The sequence below is a fragment of the Rhea americana genome, unplaced genomic scaffold (genome assembly GCF_003343005.1).
Source record: "Rhea americana isolate MKP2758 unplaced genomic scaffold, rheAme1 scaffold_33, whole genome shotgun sequence".
NCBI lineage: Eukaryota > Metazoa > Chordata > Aves > Rheiformes > Rheidae > Rhea > Rhea americana.
This window is the reverse complement of record NW_028186457.1, coordinates 304,765-315,396: the sequence shown is the minus strand read 5'-3', so window position 1 is coordinate 315,396 and position 10,632 is coordinate 304,765. Positions and strand designations below refer to the sequence as shown.

Here is a 10,632-nt window from a genome sequence, read left to right as displayed (position 1 = left end):
GCCCGGTGCGCCGCGCCGGTGCCGGGCCGCTCTGAGCTGCCGTGCCCCGGCGGCGGCAATAAATAGCGAAGGGCCGTTTGTTTTGGCAGGCGAGCGGCCGGTTGCGGGGCGCGGGGCTCGGCGCTGCCGGAGCCCCCGCGGTTTGCGCCCTGGCGGTCAGCTCGGCGGGGCTGGAGCCGGAGCCGGAGCCGCCGCTGCCTCCGCTCCCCGGGCAGGAGTGAGAGGGGAAATTGAAGAGATCCGGGACCGGGAACCGCCAGGACCGCACCCTGCCCGTGTCCCAGCCTCCCAGCGCCCTCCCTCCCTCGCCTCCTCCCCGCGGAACCTGCCCCGGGCCGCCCGCAGCCTCCTCCCCCCGGCCGAGCCCCGCGGCCCGCAGCCCACCCCGCCGGGCTGCCCTCCGCCACCTGCCCCCGAGGGCAGCCCCGCCGCCGCCCCCCGGGGCGCCCCGCGGCGGCTCCCCCGCGGCGGCCTGGGCGCAGGGTGGCACCCCCGGGGCTCCGGCCCCCGCCGCGCCGCCTGCTCGCCAGGGGCCCGGGCCTGCGGGCGGGGATCAAACAGAGCAGGGAGGCAGCTGGTTGAAATTTAACCACAATATTCTCGCTCCCCATTGTTTCCAGGGAGGCCCGATATTTCCACAACAGGATTATGGCATCTGATTAACTCGCTGAGACAACAATGAGGGGCTGGGATGGGCTTCCCCTTCTAGCTGCCAAAAGGGGAAAGTAAATACAACACCCTGATTTCAGGAGCGAGGGCCTGCGCCCCCCCACCCCCCACCCCACTTCTCCCCCAGCTGTGCCCTGGGGAGGGGTCTGGTACCCACTCTGCCTGCACCCCTCTCTGGCTCCCTAGGACCTTCCCAGGTGAGGAAGTGCCTTGAGGCATCAGGGCATGGGCTGCTCCCGGGGATACACAGGGAGTGCCAGGCTGGGTCCCTGGAGCAGTCCAGTCAGCTGTCCAGCTCTGGCTGCAGAGCTATGCTGTCCTCAGGGGGACCAGGAAATCAGGGCAAGAGGGATGAAGGCTGAGGAGCCAGCAGCACTCATGGGCTTGGGATGCTGCTACCCAGTGGCCCCCACGGACCACTTATTTTGCCAGGAGCTGCAGGCACAGTTCAGCTGGCCAGGGCTGTTTCTGTCAGGTTTTCATACTCAGTAGCTACACACCCCAAAGCATTGCCCAGAGCCTCCAGGAAGTCCTGCCACTGTGCAGGGTGGAGTGGCTGCTGTGCTGCTCCTGCACAGCACCCCAAGGCTATCCCACTTCCACATCTCACAGGCTGACGTTTCTGAAAGAGCATCCCACAGGCATTGGCAGAGCAGAGACCTGCCACAGCATCAAGCATCAGGAACCTTCCCCATCCCTGCATCTGGCTTCCCCAGGGTTGCAGAAGGGGAATAGCTCTGTGTGCAGCCTGCCACATGCACAGGGAAACAGGAGCCTGGGCTGGGTCCTCAGGGTGCTCTAGGCTGGTTTGTACTCACAGCACTTCTGCTTCGACCCCACAGAGGGGACAAGACCAACTGCTCAGCTTGTTCATCACTGCCATGAGGGAGGACAGTGGGGGACAGGATCATTTGGGTGGTGCTTGGTCTTAAGAGTGCAGCACATCCCCAAGGAGAAGTGTCCTATGGCTACCGGTTTGACTGGGATCCAGACCTCYGAACAACCTCTACAGCCTGCTGACATGCAGCATGCATGTCATGAGGGTCTGTCACCCACCCGGCAGCATGGGGGCTGACAGCAGCCTCGCTAGTACAGTGTCTGCACCCCACGGAGGCCTGGGGCTGCACACAGGAGTCCGAGTTTAGCTGTGACTGCAGCTCCTGTGCCTGCAGGAGCCAGGCATCCTGCACTGCCTCTGGCTGCATAGAGCAGTGACAGCGTCCTGTCGCAAGGTGACAGCTGGGTGCAGAGCCTGCCACATCCCCATGCAGTGGGGACCTGCTGGGCTGTCCCAGCTCCTGCATGGAAGCAGGGCACGGGAGAATCAATCCCACTCATTAACAGCCCAGTGCTGATGAAGAGCAGCCCYCGCTGGGAACTGTCCCCTTGCCGAAAACCCTGTATCCTGCCCCGCTAGCACTGCCCCGTGCTGGTTGCAGGGGTGACTCTGCAGCTGGGAGTGCTGGCTCCAGTGCTCTGCAGCCCATCCCAGGGGGGCTGAGGCACCCAGCACCGCTCACAGCACTGGCTCTCCTAGCATCTCTCTCCTTGAGTCCCTGCCAGGCAAAGCCTGCCAGCACACGGGGCCGAGTGGGCCAGGAGCCCCAGATCCAAGAGGGCAGCCCAGGGCTGCATGTGCGAGGAGATGGCCATGCCCTGGGGCTGGAGACTGGCACTGCATCTATCCAACCTGGGGCGAGCAGGGRTTTCTGCTCGGGTGGTATTTCTCCTTCTGGGGGCTGGTGAGAAGGGGGGTTTGCAGTAGGGCACGGGGAGGAATTACCTTCYGGTGGAGCTGGGAGAGATGTGGGGTCTGTCCCTGCATCCCAAGGCATCTCCCACAGCTCTCAGCCACTCTTAGGCACTGCCGGGACACCTGGTGAACACATGCTATTCCTAGCTGTGTCCCAACCTTGCACAAGTCCCTCCTTCCTCAGTGCCTTGGTTTTTCCCATCAGGAAAGGCCACCTTATCCCTGTACCCCTGCCCTGGCAGGGAGAGCAACATCCCACAGATACCTCCGTGAACTCTGGAGGCTGCCAGGAGCAGGGGGAGCGGAGCAGGGGTGCAGGGCCAGCRAAGGCTCTGCAAGCCCACAGAGGAACGGGGCACCGCGCAGGGCGAGCGGGCGGCCGGCGGAGCCGGGAGATGCAGTCTAGGTGGTGCTATTTCTCTATTTTTTGCACCAGACGGGTTTGGGATTTTCCTCTCCCAATTCGCTGGCTTGGTCGACTTCTTCTCCTCTCTCTCTCTCTCTTTTTTTTTTCTTTTCCTTTTCTAAAAATACTTGACAGCGATTGAAAGGTCCCTTTAATCGAGGCCACAGAGCCCTTATTAAGGGCACAGGTCGGGGTGCTGGGCCGTGCCCGGCATAACGGCTTCATTAAACCCTGAGAAAACTAATATTTATGGAATCAAATTTATGGAGGCCGAGGCCGAACTTGTGGCCTTTAATGTGTGTTGGGAGCTCAAATCCAGGCGGCTCCAGGGAGGAGGGGGTGGGGACAGGGCAGGAGACCCCCGAGGGACAGGATGGGACAATGAGTGGTGACACTCCCCAGAGCTGGTGTACTTGGGTGAGGGAGGCCTGGCGACCAGAGCTGTGTGGGTCTGGGGTCCCTGCTCTGGGCTGGAGGGCGGCTGTGGGCCGGGGGAGGTATCGGCAGAGCTATTTCCCCCACTGATGCCTCCAGCCTCCTGCTTTTGTCCAACTCCCCTCCCTGATCCTGCGTCCTCAGCTTCTCTTACCAGCCCTCTCAGCGACCCCTCCGATGCTGCTGCCTGCCCTATACAGCTCTTTGCCACACCACTGCCATGCTTGCCTCCCCGTGGGGACGTGGCAGAAGGGCAGGCCCCACTGTGGGACTCCATTCTTCCCCCCAGAGGCACAGCAGCATGCATGGGAGCAGGGCGAATGAGATGGGCTCTACCTTTGCAGTGGGTCCTTACCCCCGCTCCAGCTCTCCGGGGTGCTCACGGGCTCCCTAGGGCACTCCAGGGGTACTTACTCTGCAGAGGAACAGGGCTCTTGGGCAATGATGACATAGCATCCCTAGGGCTGGACTGGCCCACCTGAGACAAGCATCCTGGGAGAGGCGGAAACGTGGCCTGGGTGCAGCTTGCAGCCAGGAGGACTCTGGGGTGCAGATGGCATTTTGCACCATGCACTCCCCCATCAAGTCCATCAGCCACGGGCACAGGAAGGGTGGGAATCCCCTGTCCTCTCCTATGTGATGTTCCCTCAGCCTCTGAAGGGGATAGAGGAGCCAGATTCCCTCTCTGGGGTCACAGACCTTCCTGTAGGTCATGGCTTGCACAGACCAGCACCAGCCCTGGGCCCTGCAGGGAGTAGGGGGGATCTAGCCTGGAAGAAGCAGTTTCCACCAGCTACCCCTAGCCGGGACAAGCACCCCAGGAAACAGAGACCATGTGGGTGGAGGTAGGATTACATCTGGGGACAACCTGGTGGCAGAGACAAGCCCTCCATCATGGGCATACAGCCTAGGGGCTCTGGAGCAGGAGGAAAGAAGATGCATGGAGCAGACAGCTGCCAAGCCCTGCAGAGACCTGCTCCAGCCCTGCCCCATAGCAGGACCTTTCTTGAGGGCAGGGGAGGGTGCAGATAGGGTGCATGTGCCTGGCTGGCAGGCTCAACGCTGCCCGGTAGTGCTGAYCCTTGTCAGGAATGCGACATAGTTCCAGCACTTCCACCCAGGAGGACCCACCATGGCTGGGAAAGCCCAGAGAGCCCCAGAGCTCTGTCCACAGAGCCTCCTGCCTCCCTATATGGTTCCCACTGGCCTCCACCATGCCACACACCCCTGACCTAGAGGTGGCTGCTCCCGGGATGTATTTACACCACGTAAGATGCTAGTGGATGGGAGAAGGCAGGGTACAAGCCAGCTACAGCAAGGGTGGTTGTCGGCACCAGTTCCCCACGGCTTCCCCTTCCCACCACCCACCCTGCCCTGCACACTGCTCCCTCCGAGAGGAAATATRAAAAGCACCAGGCTGCTCTTGCTCTAGGACTAGCCTGCTGCGGCTCAGCAAAGGCCCTTTCATTCCCCTTCCACAGACACAGGGGCTGCTCCGGATGTTTTTGTTTCCCCCTTGCTGCCCGTGAGAGCAGGCACCGTGACCGCAGCCAGCCCAGCCCCAGGGAGCAGGGCACTCAGGGCCATGGGTCCCGGCGCCTGCAGAGTGCAGTGCAGCCTGCCTGGGGCAGCACTGCCAGGCCCTGGCTGCTCTTTTAGGGTCTGGCTTAGGCACAGGAGTGGGGTCCCAGCCCCAGAGAAGGTGCATGGACACAAGGCAGGACAAAGAGAGCGATGGATGGATGAGGTGTGGAGGGACAAATGTGGTGCAAATGTGTCCAGGGAACATCTGTAACTTGCTCCAGGGCATGGGAGCTTTCAGTGCCTTAGTGGCTTGGTTAGCCCCTGCCCCTTAGAGGCTAGAAAATGGGTGCACCAGGGGCTGCATCCCCCTCCCGATACTGTGGGTCCAGGTGGCACAGAGCAGGAGAAGAGTGAATCTCACCCAGACACAGTCTTTTATTGCAAATCAACCCTAAATTAGGGTGGGTGGTTGTGTAGCCAAAACCTATCGCATCAACCCCTCAGTATCCCACTAGCCCAGCYCAGGTCCAGTGCTGGCTCCACTGTGGGACAGGCTGGGCATGCGGCAAGCTCTGCACCAGGTATGAGGCAAAAAAGAGATTCCTGAGACACTGGCAAAGGGTAGAGACACCCCATCTTCCTGGCACAGCCCATTGCTGCAGCAGCTTGAGAGCGGAGATTGCCCCGGGCCGGGCCCACTGGGAGAGGCAGGAGAGGAGGCAGAGGGCAGAGGACATATGGGTGCTCTGCATGGCCTCTCTCAGATGCTGGGGGAGCAGGGACACTCGAGGTGTGCAGCGATCTTTCAGCTGAACAGCCCCTTCGCCTTCTTCTGCTTGGACTTGGCAACGGGCAGCCGGAGCTTCTGAGCTGGGGAGGAGGCCGGCTGGAAGAAAAGCGGAGGCAGCATCAGACCCCGTGGGGGCTCACGCCGGGCGGATGCGCRTGTGCAAGCAGTGATGCCCACCCCAGATGGGCTGCAAACAACACACGTGCAACGTGCTCACATGCTGCCCAACCAGTGTGCACAGRTTGGGCACCTAGGTACCAAGCTGGGACCCCCAATATGCCCCAGAGGGGCATCAGGCTGGGATGCAAGGAGAGAAGGGGGGTGCAGGGAGGCCACACTCAGGGCACCAAGGAGAGTGGGAGCAGGCTGCTCTGTCTTCCTGCCAGCCTGGAAAGCCCCATCCTACCAGAGGGTGCTTCTGGTGCTGAGCTCACCGTGGCTCCCTCGCTGGAAGGGGCTGTCTCATTCTCCTGGGTCTGAGGTGGTGGGTCTGGGTGCCCTGGGTTTTCTCCAGCAGGTGCCAGGACCTCAGCTTCTCCTGGTTCCAGAGACAGGAGAAGCAATTCAGGATTAAGGGAAGCAAGGCCAGGAAGAGGGGCACGTAGCACAGCTCAAGCCCATGTGAGGAACTAGTCCTGGATGGGAGAGCTCAGCCCTTGGGAAGAGAAGGATAGACGGAGGCTGCTGCATGGGATGAGCTGCACCCTGCCAGAGGGTCCTCTCTCACATTCCCCAGGCATGGGGGCCCCACCACCAGGAGAGGGGGGGTTTCACACGTTCCCCATTGCGCGGCCAGGAGCTCCTCACCCGAAAGGTGCCGTTTCCGGACCTGCCTGGCCTCTTCCTGTGTCACTGCCACGTAGAGCTGCCGCAGGGTGGTGGCGAACGCCTGCCCATCTCCCGCCCCGCAGATCTGGGGAAGGGCCTGCAGGAGAGACCAGAGGCACCATCACTCCCACCAGCACCAGCGTGGGGAATAACCTGCGAGGAGCCACATCCCACCCTCTCCGAGATAACCCTGCTCTCTCTTGGGAGCAGCACCGCACGCCTGCGGGGACCAACGGCTGCGACGTGCATGACTACAGCACCCTCCAAATCCACGGCTGCAAAGCGAATTCCTGCCGGGCCACCCCGGGCAAGGGAGCCCCGGGTGCCGGGCAGCAGAGAAGGGGCCCAGCACCCTTCTGCCGTCCCCGGCGGTACCGCAGGTCGGGCACCCTCTGCTCCGCGCCGGGGCGGCCGGGCCAAGGCACGCGCAGGGCTCCTGCACAGCCTGCCCTGCTGGCTCGCTGCTCAGCGCGCGCTTGGCAGGATGCTGCTCCTCCGCAGCTGTGCACACACAGAGGCACGCGCACGTGCGCACGCACCCTCACACCTGCGCCGGCCCGCGGGCCGCCTTCCCATTCAGCAGAGGGCTGCAGAGGCCGGGGCCGGGGCTGCGGCGGGTTGCGAGTCATTCATGAAACGCTGCAGATAAGATCGCACGGGAAGGGCTGCGGCTTCCCCCCGCGGCAGCCGCGCGGAGGCCACGGCTCGCTGATAAGCACAGCAAGCCTCCGGCAGCGGCAGGACCCCGCACACGAGCTGGGGATGGGGACCCTCCGCCTGCCACAGCCACCCCCAGCGATGCCTGCGTGGGCAGCGCAAGCCCCCTCCATGCTCGGTGGCCCCGCGTCGGCCCTTCGGCCGCTCCAGCGCAGGGCCCCGGGGACCCTGCAGCTTCCCGGCCAGGAGGCAGGCTCGCAGGGCGATGCCGGAGCCGGGAGGGACGCCCCGCTCCGCAGCCCAGCTCCCGGGCCGTCAGAGCAGCTCCAGGCTCCCCGCGCCCATTCGGCTGGCATCTTTCCTCGGCCAGGTCGGACGTGGGGGAAAGCCCCCTCCTCCTGCCCGGGCCCCCCGCCAGGGCGGCGTGCCGGCGGGATGCCGCTCCGGCCGCGGCGGGCCATGCCGGTGTGCACAGGGGCTGCAGTTCCTGCGATGAGGAGGCTGCCAGGCTGGGCCAGCACCATGCCCTGGGGGAGCCTGATGCAACACAGCCAGAGAGCTAATACTCGCCCCAGCTCGGCTCAGCCTCTCCCATCACCCRGATGATGGGACACAACCGGTCCCCAGCGGCAGCACAGCGCAGGCAGCAACGGGGGTTGGAGAGTGACGGAAGAGGGTGCTTGTGCAGGGGTGTGAAAATGCATGTGTGCACCGGAGAGTGCGGCTGTGCAGGGGCAAGCGTGCCACTGTACGCGTGCGTGTGCACAAGTGGCCGTGCTTATGGGTAGGTGAGCATATGTGTGCGTGTGCAGGGGCGGCTGTAGCAGTGTGTAGGTGAGCGTGGTTATGTGTGCATGCGCCTGTGTGGTTGGTTGCGTGTGTGCGTGCGTGTGTGTGTGTGTGCCAAAGGTCTGCACACTAATCTCTGCTCTGCTCCACACCCAGACCGCAGGAGAACAAAGTGTAACAGATAAGGCCAGTTCCTCTGCGGGCCAGGGGAGCGGGGAGGGGACGGGGACACCCAGACCCACTCAAGGCCAGAGTCCAAAGCCTGAGCCTGGCTTCCCAGTGGCAGAAAGGGCACGCCGAGACCCCCCCCCCCCCCCGGTGCTCCGTGCGGGGACGGGGAGGGAAGGCAGAGCTGATGCCAGCGCRGTTTGACTGCTGCCCGAACAGGGACCCCCGCAGGTCTCAGCCCTCCYGCCTGGGGCRGGCTGGAGCGCATCCCTGCTCTGCTGGCATGGGCACGGAGGGCCCCTCAGYGGCAGGGCACACGTGCCACTTTGGGGACAGCTGCTTTGGGGCATGGGGACCAGGGGCTAGAAGCCAGGCTGGTATCCTGGCCCAAGGCACCCGGGCACGGCGGGAAGGACAGGGCAGCAGAGCGAAGAGACCTTGGCCCTGCAGGGAGACTCCCTGCTGGCCCCTCTGCCAGCCCTGCAGCCCACGCCTGGCTCTGCCCTGAACTCCCCTGTCTCGGGGCGCTCAGCCAGCACCATCACCGCTGGCCCCACAGCCAAGCGGGGCTGGCCCAGAGCCTGCCCTGGGGCAGGCACCGGGATGGCAGCAGGGGCTGGCTGCCCCTGCTCCCCGCCGTTCCCAGGGCAGGCGAGGGCGGGGGGCAGCCGCGAGCCGCGGCGGCGGGGGCTGTGCCGTGCGGGGAGCGCACCCGCTTCGCTTCTCCTCCGTGGTCGCGCAGCAGGGGCAGCCCCGCATCTCCGCCACCTCTGCTCTGTGGTGCTCCGGGGCCAGCTGCTGCGCAAGACCTCCCGTGCCCCTGCCCGCTGCCACAGGAGGGAGCGACGCTCCGGGCCGAGCGCCCTGCTGGCATCCCGGGGATTGCTTGCCACTGGGCAAACACGCAGTTCAGTGCCTCTTTGCCCTGCCTCCAGGCTGCCAGCTACACTGGCCCATCACCAGGTCCCCATCACCACGGCCCAGGAAGGAGGAGGGATGCTGAGCACTTTACCCACCACTAGGATGCTCATGTCTTGCCCTGGACATCTCCGTCCCACAGGGCCAGGATTATTCCCGAGCTGGCAAGAGCAGTGTCCRAAGACAGAAAGGCGACTGCACTTCAAAGGCAGCAGAGGGGCTGGCAACGGGTGGCCCGACACAGCCCAGATCAAAGGCACAAGCTGGAGTCATAATTCAGAGAAAAGCAAACAGCAGCTCCCAGGAAAGCCGGGCACGGTGGAGCAGCGAGCAAAGTGTACCAGATAGCGCTGYGCGGGTCAATGCCCCGGGCGGGCGGGAGAGCCCCCGCCGAGGCACCCGGCCCGCGGTGCTGCTGCCCACCGCTCCCGCYGGCAAGGGGTCCCCCGAAAGGCCAGGGTGCAAACTGGGAATCAGCAGCCGCCTCCGGCACCGAGCCGGGAGGCAGAGGGAGCCGGCGGCCCCGGAGCGGGAACGGCAGGGCCGTRCCACGCAGCCCCGCAGCCAAGCCGGTTTGTAACCGGACTCAGCAACGTTTCCCCGCAGAGCCGGGACTCAGCAGGCAGCAGAGCGTGCTGTGCCAGCCACCGGCCACCTGATGGCCCCGGAGGATGGGAGGGACAAGGAGGCGTCCCCCCCCTCCCCAGGTGCCAGTGGCTTCCCCTCCCTGCTTGCTGCGTGGGCCCGGTGCATCCCCCAGCTGAGCCCTGTTATGGCCAACTCGCTGCCCCGCCGCGCCTCCAGCCCTGTCCCTCAGCTACTTGTTTTTCTCCATTACTAGTCTCCAGGGTAAACACGAGGGCCAGGGAGCAGCGYGGGCGCAGAGTGCAGCCCGGGGAAGGCGCCGGCACGGCAGAGCCCAGCGAGCCCCCAGCTCCYGGCCGGGATCGCCCGCGCCGGCGAGCGGGGGCTGCCCCGCGTGTTATGACTACCTGGCCGCAAGGCCGAGCGCGATGCCCGGTATCAGGAGCGCCTCAAGGCTGCGGCGTGGGCCCCGCAGCACGCCCCGAGCTGGGCGATTAGCTGGGCTGGGCGATACCGAGCGCATCCGGGGTCGCTCGCCGTGTTCGGGGCAYGCTGCCCTCCCTCCATCCACGTCCCTTCGCCCGGAGGAGACGGTGGTTTCGCCGTCCTCTCGACAGCACGACCGGGAGGGTCACGTCCCGCAGCGGGGCACCGTGCCACCGATGCAGAAGCATCGCCTTCCCCCGGCACCGGCCGGGAGCGGGTTCGCAGGCTGGCCGGACCACGCGGGGCCCCCGCGCCGGTGCCAGCCACCAGAGTCTAAATCGGTCGTGCTCAAAGCTGGGGACTGACCCTTTCATTATCACACCAGACGTTCGAAGCGGTTACCAGCGTTCTTCGCTACAAATCCCACATTCCTATTTTTTAATATATTTTTAACTGGAAAACACAGCGAACGGGGCCTGTTTGGAAATTACAGCCTGGCTGCTGTGGCTTGTATGTCAGATCTGCCCACATTCCCGCGGCCAGCCTCAGCACATGCTCCGCAGGGGCACACTTAATAATTCCTGCYGGGGCCGGGAGCCAAGGGCTGTGGGCGGGGGGCACATGGCTTCCCCGGCTCGCCCCGCCGGCGGGCTCCGCGCAAGCGGCGTGCCGGAGCGGCGGCCC

The 10,632-nt window shown here is 64.6% G+C and overlaps 1 protein-coding gene across 3 annotated transcripts in view; it reads right to left on the bottom strand.

Moving 5' to 3' along the window:
- Positions 1-5,212: 5,212 nt before the first annotated feature.
- Positions 5,213-10,632, bottom strand: part of NHEJ1 (non-homologous end joining factor 1) — a 44,369-nt gene continuing 38,949 nt past the window's right edge. The window contains exons 6-8 of one of the 3 annotated variants that reach the window (XM_085310924.1): positions 6,385-6,502; positions 5,984-6,115; positions 5,213-5,673 (exon numbers count right to left, since the gene is read on the bottom strand). In XM_085310924.1, the coding sequence (XP_085167050.1) occupies positions 5,288-5,673; positions 5,984-6,115; positions 6,385-6,502 (636 nt within the window). In that variant the 3' untranslated portion in view covers positions 5,213-5,287. The remainder of the gene's footprint in view (positions 5,674-5,983; positions 6,116-6,384; positions 6,503-10,632) is intronic. The other 2 variants (XM_085310926.1, XM_085310925.1) reach the window with 2 other exon arrangements.